Below are 27,987 nucleotides of genomic sequence, written 5' to 3'. Positions count from 1 at the left end.
ATATATATATTTGTATATGTATATCTTATATAATATGAGATGATTTTTTCTAACTTTCTCTGCCAATGCGACACTTGGCGCTCTAAATTTGTGACACATGTGACATGTCTTTCTTACTAATTTTATATCTTATATAATATGAGAAGGTTTTTCTAACTTTCTCTGCCAATACGATACTTGACGCTTTAAATTTGTGACAGATGTGACATGTCTTTTTTACTAATTTTAAATTAAATATTTTTTAATCTATTTCATTTTATTTTTATCTTATATAGTGTATAGTTTGCTTAAAAGTTTTTTTTCACATTGTTACAAAAATATATTTCTACCAACTTTTAGTTTTAACATATAAGATATTTCCTAATGAAAGCATATACCATATAACCTAAAAATAAAACTAGTATATATATATATATATATATATGTATGTTTTGTTTTAAAAACCCTAATTAATTAGACTCTTGCAACGAAATGGATCAAGATCTCGCACCAAGATGTCGTCTCTCTGATCCTGCTCATCCACACACTCTTTGCCGCCAAGACAATCCTCGTCCTTCACGATGCTTTAGTTGCGGACCAATTGGTGAGAGTGATGACGACAACTGGAACGATTGGCATTACTATTGTGACATCTGCAAGCTCGTGTTCCATGAAGGCCGTGACATAGTCCAGCTACGTCTGAGACATCCTTATCACCCCAACCACCTTCTCTATACCACCCTTCTGTTTTTTTCCGAAACCAATATCCATTCAATTCGAAGGCAATACTCCTCTTACCCAGTGGCGGACCCAGAAAATAAATTTAGGGAGGTCAATTATAGAATAAAAAAAATATTTGTGTCATAATGGTGATTTGAACCCGGTTTTGGAGGGGTCAACACTATAGAATTTACCATCTGTGCTACTGAAACTTTATAGAATTACATGTAAAAACAATTATTTATTTAGTTTACCCAGGTCAGATGACCTACCTCTTTCATACATAGGTCCGCCCCTGCTCTTACGGTGTACTCACTTGCCTCTATGCTTGACCGATACGTTGTTTATGAATCCAACAACGCTTGCGATTGGTGTGGCAAAAACCTCGGTAGTATATTTTATCGTTGTATTGAGTGTGATTTTCGTCTCGATTTGGATTGCATGAGGGAAGATCCTCCTTTTACTATCACAGACTCAGAGAGCCATCAACATCTTCTCACCTTATTTCCTAGACAACTTGAAGAACCTTGTAGTGCGTGTGGGTTGGGTGGAAACAAAGAGATAGGTTATGCTTGTGATCCATGTAACTATTTAGTCCACAAAAAATGTATCGTCAAATTACCACATGTCATAAATCCAAACACCTTATCAAGACCATCTCGCTGATAGTCCAAGTCTCCCACCACCAACAACATTGTCATATGGAGTTAGTCATGAAAGCAATTATGAGGATGTAACGAATGGAGAAGAACTCGATTGAGGTAATCAAAGAAGTGCACCGTAGTAATCAACCGAAGATATTGCGTTATTTGAAGAAGCTTTTTCTGTGTAGTTTAAGTTTGAAAAATGTGGTTACAATGTAATTAAAATAAAAAAATTCACTACAGAATTTTAACAACATACTAGATCGTTGTGCGCATGTATATTTGTGGAAAGTTCGATATACGATAATCATTTTCCGATGCTCATGGCATGAACTGATGAACAGTATGAGTTGTAGCAATTAATTTTACAATTGTGAATCAGATAAAATTTTAAAAGAATGATGAAAAACAAAGGTATTAAATATACAAAATTATAACAGTTGACAACATGTAAACTACAAAAGCCCACAAGCTTTGATTAGTACAAAAGACGAATATTTCACTAAAGGGTTTCTACTTTCTTGTGTACAAGTAATTTAATTTGCCAATACCAGACGGTTAACCAAAAAAACATACAGTATCCCACATTTCAAACTAAACCGGCGTATACCACTATAATCACCATCTGTTTCAAGTTCCCAACTCTCGATAGTTCTCAGGTTAGCTTCCTGGGCAAGTTATAAGCCTTCTTCAGAAACTTAGTAGCAGACTCATCATAACGGTAACACAATACTCTTAAAAGTGTGTTTGGTTCTGTTGGACTCCACGGACCAGAAGTCGGCGGTAGTGGAAGCTTCCCTCTGTCAGAACCATGATTCTCGAGACACACAGCTTTAAAACGTTCAATCAAAGAGTCTGTATCAGTGCGCAGCAGCGGAAGTATACTCTTGACCGTCGTCGAAACCTTCTCGATTAAATCCAAAGGCAATCCGTCTCCATTTGACCAGAAAAGATCACACAGAAACTTGAAATCCTCCTCCACCACAGCAGAGTCTTGAACTGTGAAGCCACGTGATGGTCCACCTGCTAGGAGGACCAATAAGAACCCGTCGAAAGAAGCTCTCATGATGTCTGAAATGACTCTTGTTCGGACTCTGTCATGAACCGTTGAGGAGATGATCTCAAGGCACCGTTCGAGCTCTTGAAGAAACAGCTCGATCCTCGAGGAAGGAACTTCCCCGATATACAGACCATCCCAGAGAACGTAGCTCAGATCGTGGAAGACAATCTTGTAAGCAGTTGCTTCGGACAANCCAATACCAAACGGTTAGCCGCTTAACCAAAAATAATACAGTATCCCACATTTCAAACTAAACCGGCGTATACAACTATAATCACCACCTGTTTCAAGTTCCCAACTCTCGATAGTTCTCAGGTTAGCTTCCTGGGCAAGTTATAAGCCTTCTTCAGAAACTTAGTAGCAGACTCATCATAACGGTAACACAATACTCTTAAAAGTGTGTTTGGTTCCGTTGGACTCCACGGACCAGAAGTCGGCGGTAGTGGAAGCTTCCCTCTGTCAGAACCATGATTCTCGAGACACACAGCTTTAAAACGTTCAATCAAAGAGTCTGTATCAGTGCGCAGCAGCGGAAGTATACTCTTGACCGTCGTCGAAACCTTCTCGATTAAATCCAAAGGCAATCCGTCTCCATTTGACCAGAAAAGATCACACAGAAACTTGAAATCCTCCTCCACAGCAGCAGAGTCTTGAACTGTGAAGCCACGTGATGGTCCACCTGCGAGGAGGACCAATAAGAACCCGTCGAAAGAAGCTCTCATGATGTCTGAAATGACTCTGGTTCTGACTCTGTCATGAACCGTTGAGGAGATGATCTCAAGGCACCGTTCGAGCTCTTGAAGAAACAGCTCGATCCTCGAGGAAGGAACTTCCCCGATATACAGACCATCCCAGAGAACGTAGCTCAGATCGTGGAAGACAATCTTGTAAGCAGTTGCTTCGGACAATTGCTGTATTCCTTTCGAGCAATAACCAATGGACTGTTCAAAGACTTTACCGTTACCATCCAAAGAAGCAACTTCGGAATCTGGGAGACGGTTCAATGTTTTTCTCCCTGATGATTCGATCTCTGTCCTAATATACTGCAGAGTGTTGATTCTGCAACAGAACTGAATTATTTCTGCCGAGTCATTACTCGACGCAGGCTGTGATTTTCTCCTGTGAGAAGCTACCATTGGCTTCTCCTTTTTCTTAAATACACCATGTAGTCTTGACCCGACCGTGCATCTTGTTAAAGCAGGCAAGGCAGGTAGAAACGTATTCCGCGAGCCTAATCAATTCCATAAAGAAAAATAAAAAAAATTCCATAAGTGAGAAATCAACAAAGCATGAGCTTCATCATTCATAATACCAGACAATTGACTAATCTGCATACCACAGGAAGATTTCGCCTTTGATACGTAATGCTGCATACATTTGTCGAGACCTGACGTTAGCTCAGGAAGTAAAACTTGATGCATTAGTATTGGCAACAAGAAAAACGCTTCCAATGTCTCATCTACCATCCTCAGTACATCAACTGCAGAAGGAGCGATACCAAGTTTATTCGATCTCGGATTCCATACCTGCAATAGAAAGTTACAAAACCAATCAATAAACTCTTAAGGCACAACCAAAAAGGAAAGATTTTTAAAGCCGTTAGCTACCTCTTGCTGGAGATTCCGGTCAATCCACTCCTTAAGCCTATCGACTCTAGTTTTGATCCATGATTTCACAAGGTTGCCAATAACGACTTCAGCTTCAAAAGGAGGCATCTCTCTTATAACTGATTTCCCGCCATCTTCACTATCTACTGCATCTTGAACCGCAATCTGCACCAGATCCTTCTCAAGCTTATCTGCAGCGGTGAGTACTCTTATAGCATCCGGCGTCAACTCAGTAATACCAGACACGAACTTCTTCAATTCAGTTCCGTAGCATGAATGAAGCGTAGCTGCAGCTACACCAGCTGCAAGAGGATGCCAGTTCTTTAAGATTGGACTAAATATCGCCTTCTCGTTGAAAGCTAAATGACCAATATCCTCCGCAAGAATCGCAAGAGCCGGAAGATTGCTACTGTTCTGACGGGATTTTGATTTCTTGCTATGTTCCACCATCCTCTTAGTCTATTACAACAACCAAACAGTAGAAGAAAAATAAACTACATAAATGGTCGCAAATACAATATACAATCAACAAAGAAAAAAGGAAAAGTAACAAACCTGTGAAAAGGCCATACGCAATGAAGATCTGATATAGGTATCGACACGATCACGACCTGAGTCACCATGCTTTTTTTTCCTCCTATACTCACTAGAAGTATCTTCACCTAGTACTTTAGCTACCAAAATCCCCAAAGAAACTGTAGTTTCAAGCGTCTCGACGTTATCAATGTTGAAAGTATCATGGTAAGCAAGAAGTCTCTTCTCAGCCCAATCCACAATCAAACTTAAAACAGAACTCAAGATCTTTGAATACACAGGATCATTCGTCTCCTTTGCGTCGTTCTCGATTTCGAGTATCAAGTTATGAGCAGCTACAAGCAAGTCATTCTCCACTTGCCCAGTTGTAACATACCGATTAAACAACACCCAGAGAAAACAAACGTTGTGAATCATCTGATTCATACCCAAGACAGGCCATGTTTTCTTGACAAGCTCCAAAACTTCATCAACTTCTTCAACAATCAACAACTCATCGTTCACATCAAAACAAGACTCCAAAAGCATCTTATAGATTCTAAGATTCAGGGGAAACCCATCAGCCCAATGACAAGTCTCGGAACCAATCCCATTGTTGTCAGACCGACTAGCAAGAGACATTACTAAACTCCTAAGATTCTGCGTCTCCCCTGTAATCTTCCCGGTATCTAACGGCCTCTCGAGACCCGACCTGAGGATCTGCTTAAGCTGTTGAACAGATTTATCAGATTTACTTAACGGCACACAAGGATATAATATCAAACCAGCTTCAAGAAGCTTCAAGTTTCTTCTCTGCCATGATTCATACTCTTCTTGATCTGGAAAATCTGAAGCTTTAAGCTGTTGCAGAAGCTCAAGAGGTAACACCATCATCTCCACACGCCTCCCAAGCTACAACCAAACCCAGAAATGTCAAAAAAGCTCAATCTATACTAAAGTTCAAACCTTGAGAGAAATATCAAAATGCTACGAAACGTACCTGACCAGAAGCGATCCTAAGAAGAGCTCTACGAATCCTTGAATCGATCTGTTCAGAAATTCGCATCTGTACACGAACCAACTCACCAACCGTGACAGATTTCTTACTCCGATCAGGTTGACCAGACGATGCTCCTCCTCCGCCGTCTCCGTCACAGTTTCGTTTCTTCATCCCCAAGGCCTTCTTCACCTTACTAGCAGCTGTAGACGTAAGAGATCTATGAAGCGACGGCGATGGAGATAAACCCGCCGTCGTCACACCGTTGCTCCGATCAGATTTGGGGGATTGAGGGGTGTAAGTGAGCGGACGACTTCCGGTGGTCCGGCAAGCAGCGACTAAGATCTCGTAAGCGGTTTCTCGGAGCTCCGAATCAGATAAATTAGGAGCTGGATCGCCAAATGGAGAAGGTAACAACGATTCCATTTTTCCACTTACGAATTTTTGGATCAAAGTAAGAAGCTTTATATACTCAAAAACCCTTCTCTGATTTAACAAAAAAAAAAAATTAAACCTTTTTTTTTTGGGGATGATCAGAATCAGAAAGAAGCGACAAGAGAATATTTTGTGGAAACGATTAGATCAAAGGTAAGAAGAAGAAGAAACAATCATTGATTCATTCATCGCCAAAATGCACAAAGAAACAGACAACTGTAGAGAGATGAAGTATTAAACTGTAGTATTTGTTTTTTTTGTTCTTGAAGGAAATAAGAATTATAAATTAAAAAAAAAAGAAGAAGAATTTGGTGATGCTCAGATAAATGATTCTTGCTTGAGATTAAAGAATGAATGATTTTGAAAGAAGAAGCAAAAAAAAAAAGCAGACAAAAGTATATAACCAGGCGACAAATGGGAATTAGAGAGAAGAAGATTTGAGACAGGTGTTTGTCTTTGGGTACCTAATGCACATGTTCTTCTACTACAGCTGAATTTTATTTGATTTTATTTGTTTGAAGGCAAGAAAATTAATTAGTAGTTGAATAGTAGTATAGATTTAGGGAGTGAAATTAATGTGTAGAAATAAAGGAAAATGTTATAATCGGAAATTACATTGATAAGGGGGTAATCAGTCTCATTCGATGAAGCTTGGAAGAGATCAAATGTGTTTTCATTTAATTACTTCGTTTATTTGCATATTGATATTTGACAAGTATAAACTATATTTTTATATTAAAAACAAAGAAATAAATTGTTAACCTAACCAGCATATTGTGAGTGATTCAAGTGCGATTGGAATTTGGAACTAGATTTTTGATTAAGTAGAATATCCTTGAGATGGACCTGTGTATATTGGCTATATCTGTCATAAGACCTAGTTGAAGGCAAATCCAGTAAATGTCATGTTCCCAGTTAAAGTCGAAGACTTTGTTATAATACTATGTACCATTCTGTGTTCTAGAGTTCGTATTGGCTGAAATTTTCAATATTGCACACGTCAAACTTATTAAGGTTTGACAACATTTTCACACGGTATGAACAAATACCAATTCAACTAACAATTTAGGCTAGTCATTTTTTTTTGGTCAAGTAACGAGATATTCTTTAATATAGCCATGTGGTGCGGCGGTTGTTGACCATTGTTTAATTATTCTTCTAATCATATACTCATGTCCCTTCCTTTTCAAATAACTATAGTTAAAGAATACAACACAAACAATAATAACAAGAATCATTGCATTTGGGAATCATTTTGAGTTTGTAAAAAAATTCATGTGGATATTTTTTTTTCAATTTTCTTTTTGTTGTTTTTAAAAAATAATATCATGTTGTACTCTCGCAAAGTGGGAAAAAATAACTGTCTTGCCATCAAATAAACCGAATTTAATTAACTTAATTAAGAAAATACCAAATTAGGTAATTGAGATTTAGAATTTGGTTTGGTTATTAGACTAAATCATAGATTATTAATTATATATAATCTTTGATCAGTTAATCTAAACCACTAAGCCTTCATTTAATCTTGGATCATGGTTACTACCCCTAACTTGTTTTGAGAATTGTGAGAGTTTTGAGATTTACAAAAGTCATATGGGAGAATATGCATGCATACATGCGTGAACATGAAGTATTTGTGCATAAAAATATAATAGATACTAGATATTCACCCGCGGTACACCGCGGAACTATATTTATTAATAAAAAAATAGTTTATGTAATTTGTTTTACAGATTAACTATATACATAACTAAAGTTTTTTTTTACTTTTTAAATGTACAACCTTACAAATATATATCTATTTGGTAGTGTAAAAAATGTTTTGTTTGAAGTTTATTGTTTTTACTATAGGAACTATAAATGTACAACCTTACAAATATATATCTATTAGGTAGTGTAAAAATTGTTTTGTTTGAAGTTTATTTTTTTACTATAGGAACTATATCATATAATTCATTAAGTAGTGATTTATTAAAGGAAAAACTGTTTGTTTATTTTTATTTTTCAATTTAAAGATAGTAGTATTGTTATCATATTGTAATACGTTCTAAACCCAACTCACGTACCACTTGAATCGGCGAACAACCGAACTAATTTCTGTATTGTAATTTTGTATGATTTTTTTTAACATCTGATTCGATCATTCATCATAATTTATTAATAAATATAGGAAGTTTTGTATGTTTATTAATAAATATAGTTCTGATTGTTTTGGAAAGTTGCAATTATGGGGGTGGGGGGATAATTGTTTACAAAAATTGGAAACCTTATCATTATTTAATAAATTGTAAATTAAAAATTAAAAAAAAATATTGTTAATGACATGATTGTAAATAAGTATGAACTTCAAGATTTATTTCATAAATGTCTCCAAAAATGTATATATAGTTATAATAATTTGATGCAAAGCAAGCAACAATCCACTTAAGTATGGTTGGAGGCAATCGTAAAAAGAATGGTCAGTACAGTTGTGAAAAAAACACACCACTTATTATACGATTTTTATTCCGTAGAAATGGTTTTGGGTTCCTATCCTATCCAAATTGAAGACAACAATCTTTTTTTTTTTTTTTTTGTCAAACATTTGCTTTTTTCATTTATCAAATGGGGTTCATTACAAACAAAGCATTTTTGCGAGGGTATCAGCCCGACCATTGAAATCCCTAGAAACGAAATTGAAAGAACAAAAGGTAAGTCGAGAAGATAGAGAGAGGATATCATGTAGAATCCCATGGAGTTCCTTGGATTGGATCTCCCGATTAAGTGCTTTGACAAGATTCAACGAGTCAGAAGCAAAGATGATGTTGGTGAAATCCAATTCAATCGCAACTCTTACTGTTGCCAGAGTTGCTAGAGTTTCGGCCATCAACGGTGAGGAAACCTACAGAGTCGAGGATGCGCCTTCCAGGAGTGGACTGTCGTTTGGATCTCTAAAGCTCCATCCTAGGCCTGCGTGGCCTTCCGCTCGCCAGGGTGCATCTGAGTAGGCTAGGATTGCAGATCCCCGATTGGGGAAGCTCGGAGGGGGTCATTTTTTGGTAGGTTTTTGAGTGATTTTCAATTGGGCATCATGCCACTCCCTACATCGTAAGATTTCCATAGATAGATTATCTGCAGGTGTTGACCTTTCTTTGTTGAAAATCAGGCGATTTCGTCCCGTCCATATTGCCCAAAGTATTCACGGTGAGAGGGGGCCTGACGATATGCATGTAGGAGGGAGACAAATTAACTTCCCAGATAAGGTAATGCCCGCTTTGATTGTAGTGACTTCCATTGACCTGAGAGGGGTGGACAACAGAGCCAATTTCCATAAGCGTTCAGCAAAAGGGCAGTGAAAGAACAAGTGTAGGGTTGTCTCCTCAACTCCACAGTGAGGGCAAACTACGTTTGCACTAATCTGCTTTTGCTGGAGTTTTTCTCCTACTGGGAGAGCCTCTTGAGCAAGCTTCCAGAGGAACATTTTAACTTTTGGGGAGCATCTTAGTTTCCAAATTCCAGCGTGCCAATTAAAATCAGTTGCTGGAGGTGGTAGAGGGGGGTTGTCGCCTCTTTCTCTCAGAGTTAAAGCCTCATTGTATCCTAATTTTGCCGTGTACACTCCAGTCACCGTTGGTAGCCAAGCCCATTCATCTAAAGCTCCTGCTGTACTTGGTCTCAGCTTTAAAATATCAGTCTCGTAAGCAGGTAGGATCTCTCTTATCAAGGACACATTCCATTCTCCCGTTCTCGGAATAAGGAGTTCCGCAACACGTAATTTGCTTGATGCTTCTGTAGGTGGTCCCATTGGACATAGAGGTTTGGATAATGATAACCAGGGACTGTACCAGATTGGCGTATCCTCACCATTACCGATTAGGCGGCCCAATTTTTGTTTTAAGAGATCTCTCCCTAAGCAGATGCCTCTCCAACCATGTGAAGCAGAGGATGGTACAGGACATTGCAAGAAAGAGGAGGACTTACAGTAGTTGTCAATCAGCACTTTGGATAGTAAGCAGTCTGGTTTAGTAAGTATTCTCCAACTGAGCTTTGCTAGTAGTGCATCATTGAAAGTCTTTATCTCCATGAAGCCCAATCCACCCTGTTTAAACGAACGTGTCATTCTTCTCCAGGATATCCAGCACATCTACTTTTGGCTGGAGTTTGAGTCCCACCAGAACCTGGTGAGTGCAGACTGGATTCTTTTGCAAAGAGCATTTGGAAGTTTAAAGCACGTCATGGTGTATGTAGGCATGGAGGCAAGGAAAGATTTGAGTAGATTCAGTTTACCCGCCGAGGATAGAAATCTTGAAGACCAACTGATGGCTCTGTGCTGAATGCGGTCCACAATTTGTGTGAAGAGATCTTTCTTTTTTCGTCCGAAGAGTTCTGGTAGGCCAAGGTATTTCCCTTGACCACCTTCTTTTGTGATAGCTAGATCTCGTTTTACTCTTTCTTTTGTCGCTGCACTAGTATTCTTAGCAAAAGTGATCGCTGATTTTTCTGTATCGATCTTCTGACCCGAAGCCTCTTCATACTTTTGCAGAATATTTTTTAGTTTCAAACAGCTTTTGTGGTCAACTCTGCAGAAGAACATAGTGTCATCTGCGAAAAGCAGATGGTTCACTCGGGGGCTAGCTTTTGCCACTCTGATACCAGGGAGGGTGTCTTGTTCCTGAGCTTTGTTGCATAGACCATATAGGACTTCACTGCATAGAATGAATACATAGGGGGAAAGTAGATCTCCTTGTCTGATACCTCTAGTTGGTACTACCAATCCTAGAGCCTGGCCATTGATTAAGTAGGAATAAGAGACCGAGGTAATACATTGCATAATCCAATGGATCCAATGCCTATGAAAACCCATTCTCTCCAGGACCGCCTCAATGAAATCCCACTCTAACATGTCATACGCTTTACTCATGTTAGTTTTAACTGCCATGGATACCCTCTCTTTTGCGTTTGAGGTTTTTAGGTAATGTAGTGTCTCGTGTGTGACCAAGCCATTGTCTGATATTGCTATGTGGGGAACAAAAGCCGATTGGTTCTCGGAGATGCAGTTCTGCAGGATCGGTTGTAGCCGCTTTGTCAGTATTTTTGAGATGATTTTGTAGTATACCGAAAATAGTGCGATAGGCATGTAATCTGATACTTTCTGTGGACTTGGTACCTTGGGAATGAGCCTAACATGTGTATGGTTTATATTTTTAGTTAGATTACCAGATACGAAGAAAGCTTGAATTTCCGCAACTTTTTCATTCCCCACTGAGCTCCAATTTGACTGGAAGAAGCTTGCTGAAAATCCATCAGGCCCGGGGCTTTGTCTGGGTGGATATCAAAGCATGCACTTTTGATCTCCTCTGGACCTCTGCGGTTGGGATTCCAGTCAGCTTTTCATTATCCTGTGGGGATATGCACGGGTTCAGAGCTTCTAGCACTACTGACTTTCTGTCACCCTCCTGAGAGGTGCATATTTGTTTGAAATATTCGGTTATAGTTTGTATGATATCTTTTTCCTCAAACACTGGTGCTCCCGTAGCTTACTCCATAACATAAGTTTTATTAATAGCTCTCCGACCTTTTGTTGCAGCATGAAAATAACCCGTGTTTTTGTCTCCCAGGGTTAGCCAGAGCTGTCTACTTCTTTGTTGCCAGAAAGCCTTTTCTTACTTGTACGTTGCAAGGAGATCTTTGTTAATGAGGGAGATTTCTTCTTGGTTATCTACATCAGCATTCATACATGCTTCTAGTTTTTCTCTTAACTCATTAATCACTTTTTGATTGTTTTCATGTTGATCCTTGCTCCAGGTGATTATAGCATGACGGCAAGCACTAATGCGTTCATTGACTGAACCCGTAGGTATTGAAGCCCATGCATCAAGTACCATGTTGCGTACTTCCACATTATCTTTTAGTTGCCTGTCATACCTGAATAAACTTTTCTTTCTTTTTTTGATAGGATCAAAAGAAGTGACCAAAGGGCGGTGGTCTGAGCCTTCAAATCTCAAGTATTCACTACGGCCAAAGGGGAATTCTACTACCCATTCACTGTTGGACATTGCCCTATCTAACCGACAGTGGACCAGGTGAGTATGTCTTTTACCTCTCCAAGACAGGTAGCAGCCAATATGTTTTAAATCATAAAGATCATAAGAAGACATAAATGACCTTAGTGCAGTAAATGAACCTTATGTTCTTGGTGGGCCACCAACCTTTTCAGTGTCATTTATGATATCATTGAAGTCACCGGTAAGGAACCAAGGGCCATTTCTACAGGATGCCAAATCCTGGATCTGATTCCAAATGAGAGCATGCTTGGTGTGGTCCGGTTCTCCATATACAAAGGTAGAGAAAAATATTTTTCCTTTTGACGCAATGTAGTTTGGACACGACTGAAGAATTTCTATGTCTACACTTGGTTTCCAGAACAGAGCGAGTCCACCCGCTGTTGTTGGTGAAGGGGGAACTGATGTAGCGACATCATCTTATTCTTTTACTGGACTTTACTCTACATTTATTTTCATTAGTTTTGTTGGGCTTTATTATTTATTATTGGGTTTCTTTTAAGTCGGTGTAGTTGTTGCTTGCTCGACAAGTTCCGACGAGGGTTTTGTTTGCGGAGACATATAAGTACTCTTTTTCTTGTAACGTGAACGGCAGCTGTTTTAAGAGTTTTAATAAAAGAGAAGTTTCTCTTATTCCAAGTCTTTGAATTCTCTTACTCTTTGATCCATTGATACAAAGATAATAGAACTCTAAGCTGCGACTTGTTCTTCGAGAATCCATTGATATCCGGAGTTCGTGTCGTACTATCACCCTGCATTAGTTGGTATCAGAGCCCAAGATCCTAATCATGCATCCAAAGAAAAATCTTCAAACCCAGCTCGATGAACACAACGATGAATTTCGGAAGATGATGGCTGAGATGCAACATAATTTTCGAGATACCATGCGAACCACTATTGAATCTGCATTACGAGCTATCTTCCAAGCTTCAGCGTGATGTTCTGGGTGTGCAGAGACAAGAAGAGCCAGTTTTTGATGAGGTTGACGACGAGGAAGACGTTGAAGATAACCCTTTTGCACCACTTGGTGACTTACCAGATCAGAGGCATCAACATCGTGACATCATTGCAGCTCCACGTTTTGAAGATAGGCGGTGGGAATCAGGTTTTCGACTTGAGATACCTGAATTTACTGGAGGGTTACAACCAGATGAGTTTCTCGATTGGCTTAACACAACAGATGAATTGCTGGCGTTCAAAGAAGTTCCTGATAAGATGTGTGTATCTCTTGTGGCGACACGGTTCCGAGGCAGAGCATCGGCGTGGTGGCAGCAAACTAAGGAATCATGTGCAAGGGCAGGCAAAGATCGTATTGCTTCGTGGGAAAAGCTGAAAAGGCTGATGAGAAAGGCCTTTTTGCCTTATAATTACACATGCACCTTGTACACACGACTTCACAATTTGAGACAAGGTTCAAAGTCTGTTGATGAGTATGCGTCAGATTTTTTTTCTTTAATGGCCAGAAATTCATTAACAGAGAATGAAGAGCAGAGAGTGTCGCGTTTTATTGGCGGTCTTCGTTTACAAATTCAGAACACTCTACTACAGTTTAACCCCATGACGGTTTCGGAAGCACATCAGCGTGCTTTATTAATTGAGCAGCAAGCTCATGGGCAATCATCTTCTTGGAATTCATCTCATTTGCGTTTGGGTTCTTCCACTGAAACAGGGGCAATCAAAACTAGTGAACCTGTGCGACACAACGATTTTTACGAGAATAGTGGTATGTCAGGACAAACGCGGACACCGGCTTCTAAGTGTTTTAAGTGTGGGGAACAAGGTCATCGTCAAGCTAGTTGTCCCACTCTCCAACGTCGCGGCCTGTTAGCAAGTGATGCACCTGTTTATGATGATTATTTAGACGACAATGAGCCTGATGAGACTACAGAAGAAGTACTTGGTGATACGGAGAAACTTCATGATTCCACACGGTGTTGAAGAATCATGGCTTCGTACTAACATATTTCACTCTACTTGTACCATTCGGGGAAAAGTTTGTTGAATAATCATTGACTCTGGCAGCTGCACCAACGTGATTTCCGAGGAAGAAGTGACAAAATTGGGCTTGTTTACAGAGTCTTATCCTACTCCGTATCAAATTGCATGGCTTACGTCTAAATCCGACATGCGCGTGTCTAAACGAAGTCGAGTTCCTTTTTCCATGGGTTCAAACTATAAATACTTGGTGTTGTGTGATGTTGTTCCTATGGATGTGTGTAATCTCTTGTTAGGGAGACCTTGGCAGTATGATCGTCGAACGATACATGATGGATTTGCTAATACACATTCTTTCACCTATGAGGGAAAGCGTATTATTTTGGTACCGTCACGGTCTGCCTCCGAACCTCTTGTTGCTAGTCACGATATTGAGCAACCCACGAATCCAACTACTACTCCTAAGGCCACGTTATTGGTTTCAAAAGCTCATATTTTCCATGAAGTTGAACATGCTGAATTGACGTATCTTCTTATTTTGAAACCAGACTCTCCATCGGTGACGGAGACTACACCTATTGCATTTCATGCTCTCCTGGACGAGTTCAAGGATGTTTTTCCTAGTAAGTTACCAGAGGGATTGCCACCAATGCGTGATATCCAGCATTGTATTGACTTGGTGCCCAATACGGTTTTGCCGAATCGACCTCACTATCGTATGAGCCCGATGGAGCATGATGAATTTCGCAAGCAAGTAGAGGAGCTTCTTGCTAAAGGTTATTTGCGATAAAGCCTTAGTCCGTGTGCAGTGCCAGCCTTGGTTATTTCCAAGAAAGATGGTACTTGGTGTATGTGTGTGGATAGTAGGGCGATTAATAAAATTACGGTGATGTATCGGTTTCCAATTCCTCGTTTGGATGATCTCCTTGACTAAATTGGTTCTACTTCTATAGTTACCAAGTTAGATCTCAAGAGTGGCTATCACCAAATCCGTATTCGTCCTGGTGATGAGTGGAAGACTGATTTTAAGACTAGAGAGGGTCTTTTTGAATGGCTCGTTATGCCCTTTGGTTTGTCAAATGCTCCAAGCACTTTCATGCGTGTTATGAATCAAGCCTTGCAACCTTTTATTGGACGGTTTGTTGTCGTTTATTTTGACCATATACTGATTTTTAGTTCAACTCTTTCAGAACATCTTGACCATTTACGTGACGTTCTACTTGTGCTCCGCCGTGAGAAATTATTTCTTGCGCCTAAGAAATGTTCTTTTAGCGTGTCGGAAGTGCTTTTCCTTGGTTATGTCATTTCTAGCAGCGGTTTGAAAGTTGATCCATCTAAGGTCAGTGCGATAAAATCTTGGCCATCACCGAAGACAGTTACCGATGTACGAAGCTTCCATGGACTTGCCTCCTTTTACCGACATTTTATTCAGCATTTTAGCGGTATCATGGCCCCAATAACGAACTGTATGCGGTCAAGCCAATTCATATGGACGGATGAAGCGGAAGTTGTTTTCCGTGAGATCAAGATGAAGTGTTCTTCAGCCCCAGTTTTGGTACTTCCCAATTTTTCTTTGGCATTTGAACTCCATTGTGATGCCTCAAAAACAGGCATTGGAGCGGTGTTAAGCCAGCTGGGCAAACATGTTGCCTTTTTTAGTGAAAAAATAGCGGGCTCGCGTGGGCGTTATAGTACGTATGACATTGAATTATATGATGTGGTCCAAGCCATTAAGCACTGGCGTCACTATCTTTTTCACAAAGAATTTGTTCTTTTTACTGATCACGATGCACTTAAGCATATGGGGGCTCAAGATAAAGTTTCTTCACGTCATGCTTCGTGGTTTGCCTATTTGCAACAATTTACGTTTGTGATTAAGCACAAGGCGGGATCGCTTAATAAAGTGGCTGACGCTCTTAGTCGACGGCATTCACTTCTCTCAACGTCTCATGCGTCTATCACCGGTTTTGCGAAGTTACCAGAGTTGTATCCTACGGATCCTTTTTTGGGAAAATTTGGAGTGACATTGAGCTAGACCGTAGCTCTGATTATTTGGTGGTTGATGGATTTTTGTTTCGTGGAATAAAGCTTTGTAGTCTTCGACTTCACTTTATTCGGGAACTGCATGGCGAAGGTCACATTGGACGTGATCGGACATTGAAGTTGGTGACTGACTCGTATTTTTGGCCAACGTTGAGAAGGGATGTTGAGCGGTTTATTGTCAGATGCGGAGTTTGTCAAGCTTCAAAGGGAAAGCATCTAATGCGGGTTTGTATTTGCCTTTGCCGATCCCGACGCAACGGTGGACTGTTATTAGTATGGACTTTGTTCTTGGCTTACCGCGCACACAACGTGGTAATGATTCTATCTTTGTGGTTGTTGATCGTTTTTATAAGATGGTTCACTTCATTCCTTGCCAAAAAACGACGGATGCGTCCCAAGTTGCTGCTTTGTTTTTCCGAGAGATTTATCGTCTCCATGGCCTTCCTTTCTCCATTTTCTCTGATCGAGATTCTCGATTTTTGAGCCACTTTTGGCTCTCTTTGTGGAAATTAGTACGCACTAGTTTGGATATGAGTTCTGCCTATCATCCTCAATCAGACGGCCAAACTGAGGTGACTAATCGAGCATTAGGTGATCTTTTGCGGTGTTTGGTTGGTGACAATATTCGTTCTTGGGATAGGGTTCTTTGTCAAGCAGAGTTTGCGCATAATCATGCGGTGAATCGTAGCACTGGATTTAGTCCATTTCGTGTGATGTATGGTTTTGTTCCCCGTGGTCCACTTGACTTAAGTGTAGCTCCAGATCGTACACGTTTTCATGGGAGGGCTTGTGATGTTGTTGAAGAGTTTCAATCTGTTCATGACCATGTCAAATCTAATTTGGAGGCTGCCACCGTGAAGTATAAAGCTGCTGTTTATATTCACAGACGTGACATACACTTCGACGTTGGTGATTTGGTCTGGGCTGTTCTGACAAAGGATAGATTTCCTAAATCCACTTACAACAAGCTCAAGGCTCCTAAGATTGGACCTTTAGAGGTTCTCGGGAAGATTAATAATAATGCTTATCGACTTCGTTTGCCTCCTCACATGCATACAGCCGATGTTTTAACGTTAAGCACCTATTCCCGTATGTTAGTGATGATGACGACGTCAATTCGAGGACGAATTCACCCCCGGCGACCTGATGTAGCGACATCTTCTTATTCTTTTACTGGACTTTACTCTATATTTATTTTCATTAGTTTTGTTGGGCTTTATTATTTATTATTGGGTTTCTTTTAAGTCGGTGTAGTTGTTGCTTGCTCGACAAGTTCCGACGAGGGTTTTGTTTGTGGAGACATATAAGTACTCTTTTCTTGTAACGTGAACGGCAGCTGTTTTAAGAATTTTAATAACAGAGAAGTTTTTCTTGTTCCAAGTCTTTGAATTCTCTTACTCTTTGATCCATTGATACAAAGATAATAGAACTCTAAGCTGCGACTTGTTCTTCGAGAATCCATTGATGATATCCGGAGTTCGTGTCGTACTATCACCATACATTAGGAACTAAGAAGGATGAGGAGTAGCCCATCCAGTCTAGGTGTTGGAGCACAAACTCTGTCGAGTTATGCGTCTCCATGAGGAATGAAACATCGAGAAAATCTTTCTCTTGATGTCCCTTAGCCGCTGGCCTATTATGGAATTCCTCAACCCACAACAGTTCCAGCTCAAAAGTCTTAAGGAAGAGGAGTTGACTGATTCTGAAAATCCACCACTCGTTTCTTGCTTGTCGGGATCAAAGTGATCTTGGGAGCAGGCGGCTTTGATGGTTTTGGTTTTCCAGTTCTTGAGGTTCCAGCTTCAGACGTGTTATCTTTATTTCTTGGTTCTTTGGTTCTAGAGGGACCACTCATGGCAGCACCTTTTCCCCCTTGAGACTTGGTAGTCTTCTTTAGGGAGCCTAAGGTTAGGTTTTGTTTTTGTGATTTTGCTCCCATTTTGCTTTTGATGCACCTTTAGCTGATGTTGGTTGACCTCTACCTCTCTTATGACTCTCCACCTCATGTGGGGTCAGCCTAGGTAGGTCCTCAAGGGTGTGTCTTCCTGGAGAGATGTTATTAGTTGGCGGAGGAGATATCCCTTGGTGCACACCAGGGTCTAGATCTGCAGAGGCCGCTAAGATACAATCCGCTGTGTTTGCCATTATGTTCCTACTCTCTCCTTGGATGACTCACATCTTTTTTGCAGCGCTTTCAGTTTGATCTACGCAGGAAGTATACTGGATTGTGACTTCCCTAAGGTCGTTCAAAATTTGCTCTCTTGTTAGTGTTTGAAAAGGTGGGGGTGTGGTTGGGTCCGGACTAGTGGCCGTTCTCTCTAGTGGAGGTCGTCGAGCTCTGGAGGAAAAGGATGCTTCCTGACTGGATAGAGCAGGAGAGACGATTTTTGCTCTCCATTCTAAATTATGTCTTTTGAGGTAGCCTCCATTCCCTCTTTGTGACCAATTTTGCCGAAAATCTCTCTGAGAGGATCTGGTTTGACGTTCTGGAACTCGCATGGGATATCTGCGGTGAGAGATGAGAGGGTGGTTGTTTGATCTGGCTTCCACCTGTGAGTAAGATCGATCCTCCATGAGCACTGCTTTCCTTTTCCTGAGACTATAGTCTTGGTCAGGTTGGCTTCGAGGTTCGGGGGTTCCCGCAGTCACTCTTAGTGCAGTAAAATTGTCTTGGGGGGTGTAGTAGTTCCTTGATACTAGAATAGAAGCCGTTGGCTCAGATTGTCTTAGGGAGGTAGACTGCTTCTCCTTTTGGATCGCTAGCCCATGGCAGTCTTTTTCTCATGTGTGAGTCGGTGACAATGTAAGCAATGGTTTTTAAGGTTTTTGTAGTCCAGGTACACTATTGATTCCTTACCATTTGCGAATTCAACAACAGTTTGTTTTGTTAGGGGTTGTAGCCCGTTGATAAGGACTTTCAATTCCATATCCAAGAATTCTCCCAACTCCTCTGCCACTGTTTTTAGCATTGCGGGTTGCCATAAATGTTTTGGGAGTCCTTGTAGTTCTATCCAAAAGGGTATCATGGCTGGGAAGGATTCAGAGATAACTGGTTCCCACTTTTGAAAAATAACCATCCATTGATCAAAGAAGTAAGGTCTATTATCCAATACCTTTTGCATATCATCTTCATACTCAAAAGAGATCTGAAAGCAGCCTTTACTTAGATTTGCCCCTGTTGTTGTTCCTCGTAGGTTCCAGCGGTTAGAGAGGAAAGGAAATAACGACCAAAGGCGTTGAGCAGATGGGTTTGTGAATCTATCCATGAGCGTGAGGGCGTTTGCTTCTATAAGCTCTGAAGTATCCAGATCTGGTGCTCGGATACGTTTTCGTGGAGATGGTGAGAAACCCTGATCAATACCTTTCCCATTAAGGTGATATGGTATGTTTCTGCTCATTTTGAGAGATTACTTTGCAGGGTAAAGGATTAGTATGGGAAAAGGTCTCTTTCAGCGGGTTTTCTTAAATTGTCGGGGGCTGGGAGGGATTCAAACGTTTTCCAAAGGTTTGCAATGGTTACAACGGTTAAAAAAAGGAGATTAAAATATGAGAATTACCAGTCTTGCTACTGTAAGTCGAGGTGATCCAGACTGAAGACTCAGCTTGAGGAGATTTGTTGGGTTGAGTTGCCGGAATCTTCAGCCAAAACCCCAGAATTCAAATTATCCATATAGTTACTAATTTATTCATAAAATTATTATTATACTATAGAAATATATGTGTAATTTTATTGTGAACCAAAATTATTTTTTCACCAATCAAATATCATTCCATACCGTTTATTTTGTATTAACCGCGCTTTTTCCGTAAATATATTTTTCTTCCATGAACCGCAGTTGAACCATTTGTCCCGCACAACCAAATATGCGGTCACCATTCGGACCCTTAGACTCCCAAACCATCCAAGCAAGTTGGAAACATGTCATACCATGGCCTTGGGTAAATGGTTTCTTCTCCTATTTTCCCACATACCTCTTCTTCAACCATCTCATCTTGTCACTCAATTGCTTCATATTCTTAAACTCAAACGATATACTTTTGAACAAGTTTGTAAAATGCAGACTTGTCATTGAGTATTGAATAATGATCATTCATTGATTGGAGTAAGATTACCTCATCTTCTTCACTCCATTTTTTCTGAAAGTGAATCCCAACCACCTTGCCACGTTTTGAAAAAGTACGACTCTCTCGATATCGAGAGAGCCGAGAGATATCGAGAGAGCCGAGAGATATAAAACTTTTGGAATCGATTTTACTTTTTAGAGTTTATGCAATAGAATGGGAAGTCTGGTTGGGTGACATTGTTTATCTAAACCACAAATAAACCAACAAATATCTCACACTAATAAATTAAAAAATTTCACCATTTAAAGTGATGCACCTCAATAAAATTTATAGATTCTATCTTTTTCAAAAAAGTTATGCATGCACAATTAACACACTTTGAATCACTTCTGGAAATTTACGGTTGAATCTGATTGTGAAACATGAAATCGACCACTTGAATTAAGCAAAAAAAGGTAGTTTCCGTTTTTTTAATCCAATAAAAGAAATCTGCTTTTAATTTTTTTCATATCTGATAAAATGAAAAACGCACTATGTTGAAAATAACTCCATAAATGGTGTGGGACACCTTAAAATCCACTTTTCATGATTAATTGATTAATAAAAATTTTATAATTATGCAATAAATAATCATAACTATAAATAACAAAATAAATAATAATTAATTCATATATGTCATAAATAGCAAAAAATATTAATAAATAAATAGTGTTTTTAGTTATGCATAAAAAAATATGTACATAAAAATTTGAACTTTTAGTTTAAATAAATATGTTTAAAGATAAATATGTTTTTCATTAACAAAAATACATAATAAATTACAATTTTATTAATTATTTATATAGTTACTAATTTATTCATGAAATCATTATTATACTATAGAAATATATGTGTAATTTTATTGTGAACCGAATTTACTTTTTCACCAATCAAATATCATTCTGTACTGTTTATTTTGTATTAACCGCACTTTTCCGCAAATATATTTTTCTTCCATGAACCGCAGTTGAACCATTTTTCCCGCACAACCAAATATACGATCACCATTCGGACCCTTAGACTCCCAAGCCATTTTAGCAAGTTGGGAACATGGTATACCATGGCCTTGGGTAAATGGTTTCTTTTATTATTTTCCCACATACTTCTTCTTCAACCATCTCATTTTGTCACTCAATTGCTTCATATTCTTATACTCAAACGATATGGACTTTTGAACAAGTTTGTAAAATGCAGATTGTCATTGAGTATTGAATGATGATCTATCATTGATTGAAGTAAAATTACCTCATCTTCTTCGCTCTATTTTTTCTGAAAGTGAATCCCCACCACCACCTTACCACGTTTTGAAAAAGTACGACTCTTTTGATATCGAGATAGCCGAGAGATATCGAGAGAGCCGAGAGATAGAAAACTTTTTGGAATCGATTTTACTTTTTAGGTTTATGCAATAGAATGGGAAGTCTGGTTAATCTAAACCACAAATAAACCAACTAATATATCACACGAATAATTAAAAAAAAATTCACCATTTAAAGTGATGCACCTCAATAAAATTTATAGATTCGATCTTTTTCAAAAAAATTATGCACAATTAACACACTTTGGATAGAACTACAAGGACTCCCATAATTTATGCATAACTAACACATATCGAAATTATATGATTGACTTCAATAAAAAAAAGATATCTTATATTGATCATACAATCGAGACATTTACAATGGGAGAATTCTCACTGAATCAAGGAATGAGGAAGGAGATATGAAAAAGAGTTCCAAAAATAGTAAAATATTTGCTTGTCTTCTCTGATCAAAATGAGTGCAATGCTAGAATGCCATCAAGTGGAAGAAAATTACATGTCTTGCCATAAAACAAACTGGATATAATCTATATAATATTTTTGAATTCATTTTATAGATGTTTCCAAACACTCACATTCTAATTAATTTATAGCTATTCTTGCAACCAAACATAGTATTAGTATTATCCATATTATTTTTTTGATTTTTCTTTTAAACTAACATTTATTTCAGATTTTCTAAAATATAGATATTTAAATAATTTTGTTGACAAAATTTAAAATCATGATTCTCCAATCATTTTATTTTATTTTTAGTTATTTTGAATCATCATATAATACATAAAAGGGTGTATTGTCCATTTTAATTTGTTAGGGTATCATTTCGTAAATTAGAGGTTCCCATAATTACACCTCATTCACCTCTTTTCGAGATCTCGAACCAAGTCCTATACTTACTTCCTTTGGTTTACACCTCTTCCCAAGCAAGCTATATATATATATTTCCCGACCAAAGAAAAAGCTGAGCAAAGTTTTCCTATTTCACGTATGCAGTTTCGAGTGAACCGAACGCTGACAACCAGAAGTTACATATACTCCATGTGATCGAGTTAATAAATTTAAATCTACCCGCAAAAGAGAGAAATTAAAACGTGACGTCCACGAGACACATGCATATATATTACTCAAGATACAATATTCTGAAACATCTTAAAAGTATATATAACAACACGATATATATATTAGCTATACAATATTCGGATAGTGTTGAAATTTTTTTTTTGGTAAGGGTGTTGAAATTATTATTTGAAGTATTTGATATATATACACGTTAGTGCTGTGTATAAAATATATAACGTCTAAAGGATTAATTAAGTAAAGGATTAAATTAGGGTTTTTGTGAGAAAAGTCGTGCGTGACAATGTCAATGCTTCTCAGACATCTCTCGAAGCTAAATCTCAAGAAACCGAAAGATGCTCTCGTAAGTTACTCTCGTTTTGTAGTTTCTATTTTATTTTTCATTGTTGGATACTGACCACTGACTAGTTCTGTTTTGGTTGGTAGAAAAACCAGAGTGTTAGATTGTCGCAAACCCCGCCCTATCTGACTATCGGCTTTTGGTTGAAAGAAGACTCGCTCCATTTGTACGACCCAGTCAAGGAAGAGACTATCAAAATTTCAGATAAAACACTCCCCGAGGAGCTCAATACGTTGGAATTGCAGGGAATATCACATGGTTGGGGACTTTTCATGGACCAAAACGACAGCTCTGTTGTACGTATCTCCGACTTCTTTCTCCCTTCAGCATCAAAATCATCCCCTAAGATCACGCCTCTGCCTCCTCTGTGTCCGCTGCCCGATTACAAACTGGAATCCGTGAAAAAAGTGTCAATGTCCTCTTATCCTGACCAAGAGGATGAGGAATGTGTAGTTGCTGTCAAGTTTATGGGGTTTCAGTTGAGTCTCTGTGTACCCGGTCGAGACTCGGAGTGGACGAACATTGTAACCCCTTTTGAGTACTTCCACAACAACTCGAGTCTCACGTATTCCAAGAGAGATAAAAGTTTCTATATGCTCGCTCCAGGAAGCCGTTTCTTGGCTTCCTGGCATATCCATTCCAAGAACTGGGACTACCCAAAGTTCCACGAGTTGCGGTTTCGCAACATTCCTAGGTTTTGGCGGTCAGAGTGGCAGCTATTGGATTCGTGTGCCAAGACTGAACACTTATTGGAGGCCCCCTCGGGCGAATGTTTCCTCGTCAAGTGGTATATATATAATATATACAAGATTTTTTTATAAGGGAAGAGAAAAAAACTGTTAAATGCTAAAACATCTTGGTTGGTTCGTGCTTACAGGTATGGGGAGAGCTTGCCTTGTGTGTTCAATGAGAAAGAAACAATCTACTATAAGACAAACCGGTTCATGGTCTTCAGACAGGAAGAGGTAAATAAAGATGGAGTAAGAAGCATGTGTTACACAGAGGACATTGGGGATATATGCATTTTCCTTGGAGACAATGAACCTTTTTGTGTTCAGGCCAGCTCATGCCCTGGTCTCAAGCCTAACTCTATCTATTTCATGGGTTACGGCTTTGGAGTTTATGACCTCGCAACCAAAACTGCCCAAGAGTTGGGTGACAAAGGTTTACCAGGCTCAGTATTTGCTTGCCCGTACTGGATTCCTCCGGTTTTTCTCTAGCATTTTCTTTTTTTGGTTGTCTTTTTGTTCCTTATATTAAACAGGGGTTATTAAGTCTTGTTTTGTTTTGATTCATCCTAGACAATGTACAGACTCTCGGTTCTTACCGAGGGAGGGAAGTGCATTGTCTACATCTTTACCGAGAGAATTCCTACTTATCATGGCTACCCCAATCCAGCTTTCTTTGTCTTTGTCACAACGTTTAAAACTTCCTAATGTCATTGTTATTAGCAATACCCCCACCAAATCTAGACTCGGCCACATGTTTTAGCTGTCCTGCATCTACTATACACATCATTATGTATATCGTTGTGAAAAAACATAGCAATTTCTATTAGCACGATTAAAAACATAGCATCTACTAGACGCATCATATGTCTGGGCAAAGCCTATAGCAGTACGTCAGGCTACTCTCCTACACAAAGTTCTACTTGACTCGGAAGCTGTGTCCAGTAATCCTTAAAAGTTCTATTGTGTATTTATTACATCTTAGAAATGTTGTGTTTAGTTGGTCTATGAACCCAGCACTTTGCCTGGTTGTACACACTCTTTGAAGGTGAAAACAGCTCAGTGATGCTTCTTTCTACCTCTATGAATCAACAAGTTTACAAACTTTCTCGTAAGTACCATGGAAAGCAAAAGGTGTACATATATGAACCGTAGAGAGCTTCGACGTCGTACCTGCGCTTCATGTAGACGTTTGACCTCCTCCTTCAACTGAAACTCTGCTGCAGCCTTCTCACTTTCAATCCAAACACCAAAGCCAGAAGCTAGCAGACAACTTTGCAATACAATATTGATCCAGAGAATCAGTACGCCCTAGAGTCCACGTTACCAGTAAATCTGTTAGTTCACGGTCGCTTTTCTCCAGCTCTGTATACTCCTACTAGATCAGGGGTATTTCAATAAACGGCATGTTTACATGATCATATGTATTAAAGATACCAGTTCACAAGCAAAAACAAAATATATCAATTAATTGAGGCACTTCTGTTTTGCAACCATCGAATGAGTCCGTCATATTCACAAGACCGTGTTAGCAAGTAGAGCAATGGGTCTTTCACACAAAAAATCAAAAGAATTTAACACGACAATGAAATTTATTGCATTAAGTAGTAGAAAAACGCCTTAGGGGTTCAACGGAGAACTATCAGGTCTGCCTAAGCCACTTAAAAAAATTGAAGAGTAGTATAGACTAGGAGAAACAAACAAACAAACACACAATATGTAAAGATAATGCTAGTACAGCACAAAACGAATTGCGTGGTTGGTGAACGTACCTCTCCGTTGAAGAAAGTTTCTCTTTGACCTTGCTGAGCACAGTCCACTTCGTCCTGCCATGCTTGATTCTGCAATATTAGAAGTAACTTCTCTGGAGTAGCCAAATCTAAAAGCTCATAAAAGTTGTTTTCAAGGGTTGGAATATATTTCTCATTTTTGGAATTCGATTTCTCCAGATATTTTTTTATGTGAAACGAGCCACCATAAAATCCAATAGAAGGTGGTCTTATCAGAGTTACCTTTTTACATATATGTTCTATAGTCTATACATCTAACAGAAAATTTGCAAGTGTGCTAAGACTTCATTATTGAAATTTACATCCACGATGCAGAGCACGATAATCTGATGTGACATACCTGGATCACTTGGTTTGCTTCATCTGGGGAATTCTTTTGTCCTTTGCGAGCACGAGCTTCCATATCTTGCAGCTCTTGATTCAGAGATGTACATTCGGCCTGAGTAATACTTGCTATTTATTTGTTTGAAGTTCGAATATAATGATGATGAGAGAAGAAAACACATAGAAGATGAGTTCATCTAAACACCACCTTCTGTCCACGAACTGCCGCTTTCGTTGTCCTTTCATCAAATATTCTCACAAATACCAGCAAATTTAAAACTCAGATCAAAGTAGTGGTAATGCAAGTAGCATTTGCTATAATCTTCATTTCCCCGAGACTCGCACAAAACCTCTTCAAGTTGATCTTGAATCTTCATGGACGTCTTATCAGCTCTACCTGTTCTTTCTCCAGACTGATTGAAATGCCAACTTTTGCCTCATCCCCCGCGCCTTGAGCCACATTCCCTTCACCAACCGGAGATACATGCACTACAGATCCCAGTTTCTTCAGGTATTTCTTTTTGAAGAATCATCTAAATCCCGTTGTGTGCCTTTTTTTTGGGACTATCAACCTTACTATGAGCAGAATGCTCGTCTTCGGCTCTCATTTCAGTGGTGGAGAGCTCCTCCCGCAATGGCTGGAATAAGAAAATACTGTCTCAATGGTCTATGTTTGTAATAGTATATCGCGAACAGCAAATTACTGGAAGTCATTAACGAAACTATATATATCAATTAGTTGTAGACACTTGTGTTTAGCAACCATTAAAATCAAAAGAACAATGGGTCGTTCACACAAAAAAAGATCAAAAGGACTTGACAGGACAATGAAATTTATTGCATTAAATAATAATTAAAAAACACAGAACAAACAGGTCTGCCTAAGCCACTTGATAAATAAAGATTGAAGAGTAGTGTAGACTAAGATAAACAAACAATCAGAAACCGTTGATGCATTGACAAGAAGAGGCAGATTCTTAGAAACTGTGAATGTTACCTAGGGTGAGTAGTGTTCTGCTAACCATTTCATGGCTCTGCCACTTCAACCCTCAACTTTTGCATTCCAGCCTATATAACAAACAAACAAGAAGGTCATTCTCCACTTGACCAGTTGTAACATAACGATTAAACAGCATTCAGAGAAAGGCAAACTTTATGAATCATCTTATTCATACCCGAGACAGGTCAATGTATTTGTTTAACAAGTTCATCTACTTCTTCTTCTAAAGGCATTTGATAGATATAAGATTCAGAGGAAACCAATGAAAAATCTCATAATTTGTTTGACAGACTAGCAAGAGAAATTACTAAAACTCCTAAGGTTCTGTGCCGGATTAGTTGCTTAAAAGCGGTAGAGCAGATTTATCGGATTTACTTAAACGGCACACAAAGGATATAACAATACCAAACTGGCCGGATCTAAGAAGCTTCACGTTTCTTCTCTGCCTTGATTCATACTCTTTCTTCTTGGTCTGGGAAAGCTGAAGTTTAAAGCTGTTGAAGAAGCTCTTAAGATAGGTGGTAGCACCATTGTCTCCACACGATTCGATTCCCAAGCTAAAATCAAATCACAAATGTCAATCTACTAGTAAAATATAACTCCAGTATCTGTAATTAACGATAGATTAAAAGCACTATGAAGCTCAAAATATACTAATATTATTAACATAAGAAGAATCGGTAGTTAACTTTACTAATTTGGCAGGAGAAAAATTTGCTGGGGAAATCACAATGAGCAACGTAAGCGATCCTGAGAATTGAGCCCTACGATTCCTAGAACCGATCTTCGATTTTGTACCGGAACTAACTAACTCACCCACCGTCCGTGACGAATTTCTTGCTCCGATCCGGTTTGACCCGACGATGCTCCTCCCTCCTCCTCCGTCTCCATCTACGCGGCCGCTTCGTAACGCCTTCTTCACCTTGCTAACAGCCGTCGAAGACTCGAAGTCAGAGGTCTATAAAGCCAAGGTGACGGTGATAACGCCGCCTTCTTGCCGCCGTTGCTCCGATCAGATCTCGCCGATTGGGGAATGTAGGTCAGCGGACGAGTTCCGGTGCTCCGGCAATCAGCTACTAAGAAGAAGTCGTAAACGATTTCTGGGAGCTCCGCGAATCGCCAAATGGAGAAGGAAACGATTCCGTCAGATTGAAACTACACTTGAGATTTCGGATTTTGTAGATTCCGGTTTCCGGAGATTTTGATTTGAGGAGATGAGAGAGAGAGAGAATTAATATTTCTTAGGTAATTTTTTATTCAACAATATAAAAGGAGAAGCGTGGGGACTACAAAATAGAGTACTATATGATATGAAAAAAAAAAAAAAAA

At 39.1% G+C, this 27,987-nt stretch overlaps 2 protein-coding genes and 1 long non-coding RNA gene across 7 annotated transcripts; 1 reads left to right on the top strand and 2 right to left on the bottom strand.

Annotated features, from left to right (window-relative positions):
* On the bottom strand, positions 1,743 to 6,431 carry LOC104747938. Of its 2 annotated transcripts, none has more exons than XM_010469643.2 (6): positions 5,524 to 6,430; positions 4,566 to 5,435; positions 4,011 to 4,469; positions 3,740 to 3,929; positions 2,597 to 3,634; positions 1,743 to 1,887 (listed from the first exon to the last, which is right to left on the bottom strand). In XM_010469643.2, the coding sequence occupies exons 1-5, from the start codon at positions 5,944 to 5,946 to the stop codon at positions 2,715 to 2,717; spliced, it is 2,862 nt and encodes a 953-aa protein (XP_010467945.1). In that variant the 5' UTR covers positions 5,947 to 6,430; the 3' UTR covers positions 1,743 to 1,887; positions 2,597 to 2,714. The 2 variants fall into 2 exon arrangements, with proteins under 2 accessions (XP_010467945.1, XP_010467946.1); XM_010469644.2 differs by lacking the exon at positions 1,743 to 1,887 and adding an exon at positions 1,975 to 2,534 and having other exon boundaries at positions 3,251 to 3,634; positions 5,524 to 6,431.
* LOC104748953 lies at positions 11,767 to 15,966 on the top strand. The gene is made up of 6 exons (XM_010470522.1): positions 11,767 to 11,791; positions 11,891 to 12,017; positions 12,152 to 12,254; positions 12,951 to 13,927; positions 14,019 to 14,707; positions 14,885 to 15,966. The coding sequence occupies exons 1-6, from the start codon at positions 11,767 to 11,769 to the stop codon at positions 15,964 to 15,966; spliced, it is 3,003 nt and encodes a 1,000-aa protein (XP_010468824.1).
* Positions 24,380 to 27,913, bottom strand: LOC109129034. Of its 4 annotated transcripts, none has more exons than XR_002035357.1 (8): positions 27,348 to 27,913; positions 27,064 to 27,215; positions 26,656 to 26,726; positions 25,867 to 26,296; positions 25,675 to 25,773; positions 25,317 to 25,385; positions 24,718 to 24,922; positions 24,380 to 24,625 (listed from the first exon to the last, which is right to left on the bottom strand). It is a non-coding gene; the product is annotated as an uncharacterized LOC109129034 (long non-coding RNA). The 4 variants fall into 4 exon arrangements; XR_002035355.1 differs by having other exon boundaries at positions 24,718 to 24,919; XR_002035356.1 differs by having other exon boundaries at positions 24,718 to 24,855.

This window comes from Camelina sativa, chromosome 15 (genome assembly GCF_000633955.1).
Source record: "Camelina sativa cultivar DH55 chromosome 15, Cs, whole genome shotgun sequence".
NCBI classification, from domain to species: domain Eukaryota; kingdom Viridiplantae; phylum Streptophyta; class Magnoliopsida; order Brassicales; family Brassicaceae; genus Camelina; species Camelina sativa.
This window is presented reverse-complemented; position numbering and strand designations above follow the sequence as displayed.

Excerpts from the sequence above, each read along its gene's own strand:
- LOC104747938 (XM_010469644.2), bottom strand. The coding sequence starts at position 5,946 with ATGGAATCGTTGTTACCTTCTCCATTTGGCGATCCAGCTCCTAATTTA. Across the intron at positions 5,436-5,523 it reads TTAGGATCGCTTCTGGTCAG|CTTGGGAGGCGTGTGGAGAT; the intron begins GTACGTTTCGTA and ends GTTTGGTTGTAG. Across the intron at positions 3,635-3,739 it reads AAAGGCGAAATCTTCCTGTG|GCTCGCGGAATACGTTTCTA; the intron begins GTATGCAGATTA and ends GGAATTGATTAG.
- LOC104748953 (XM_010470522.1), top strand. The coding sequence starts at position 11,767 with ATGCGTTCATTGACTGAACCCGTAG. Across the intron at positions 12,018-12,151 it reads TCTAACCGACAGTGGACCAG|TGTCATTTATGATATCATTG; the intron begins GTGAGTATGTCT and ends CAACCTTTTCAG. Across the intron at positions 12,255-12,950 it reads ATGAGAGCATGCTTGGTGTG|AGACAAGAAGAGCCAGTTTT; the intron begins GTCCGGTTCTCC and ends CTGGGTGTGCAG.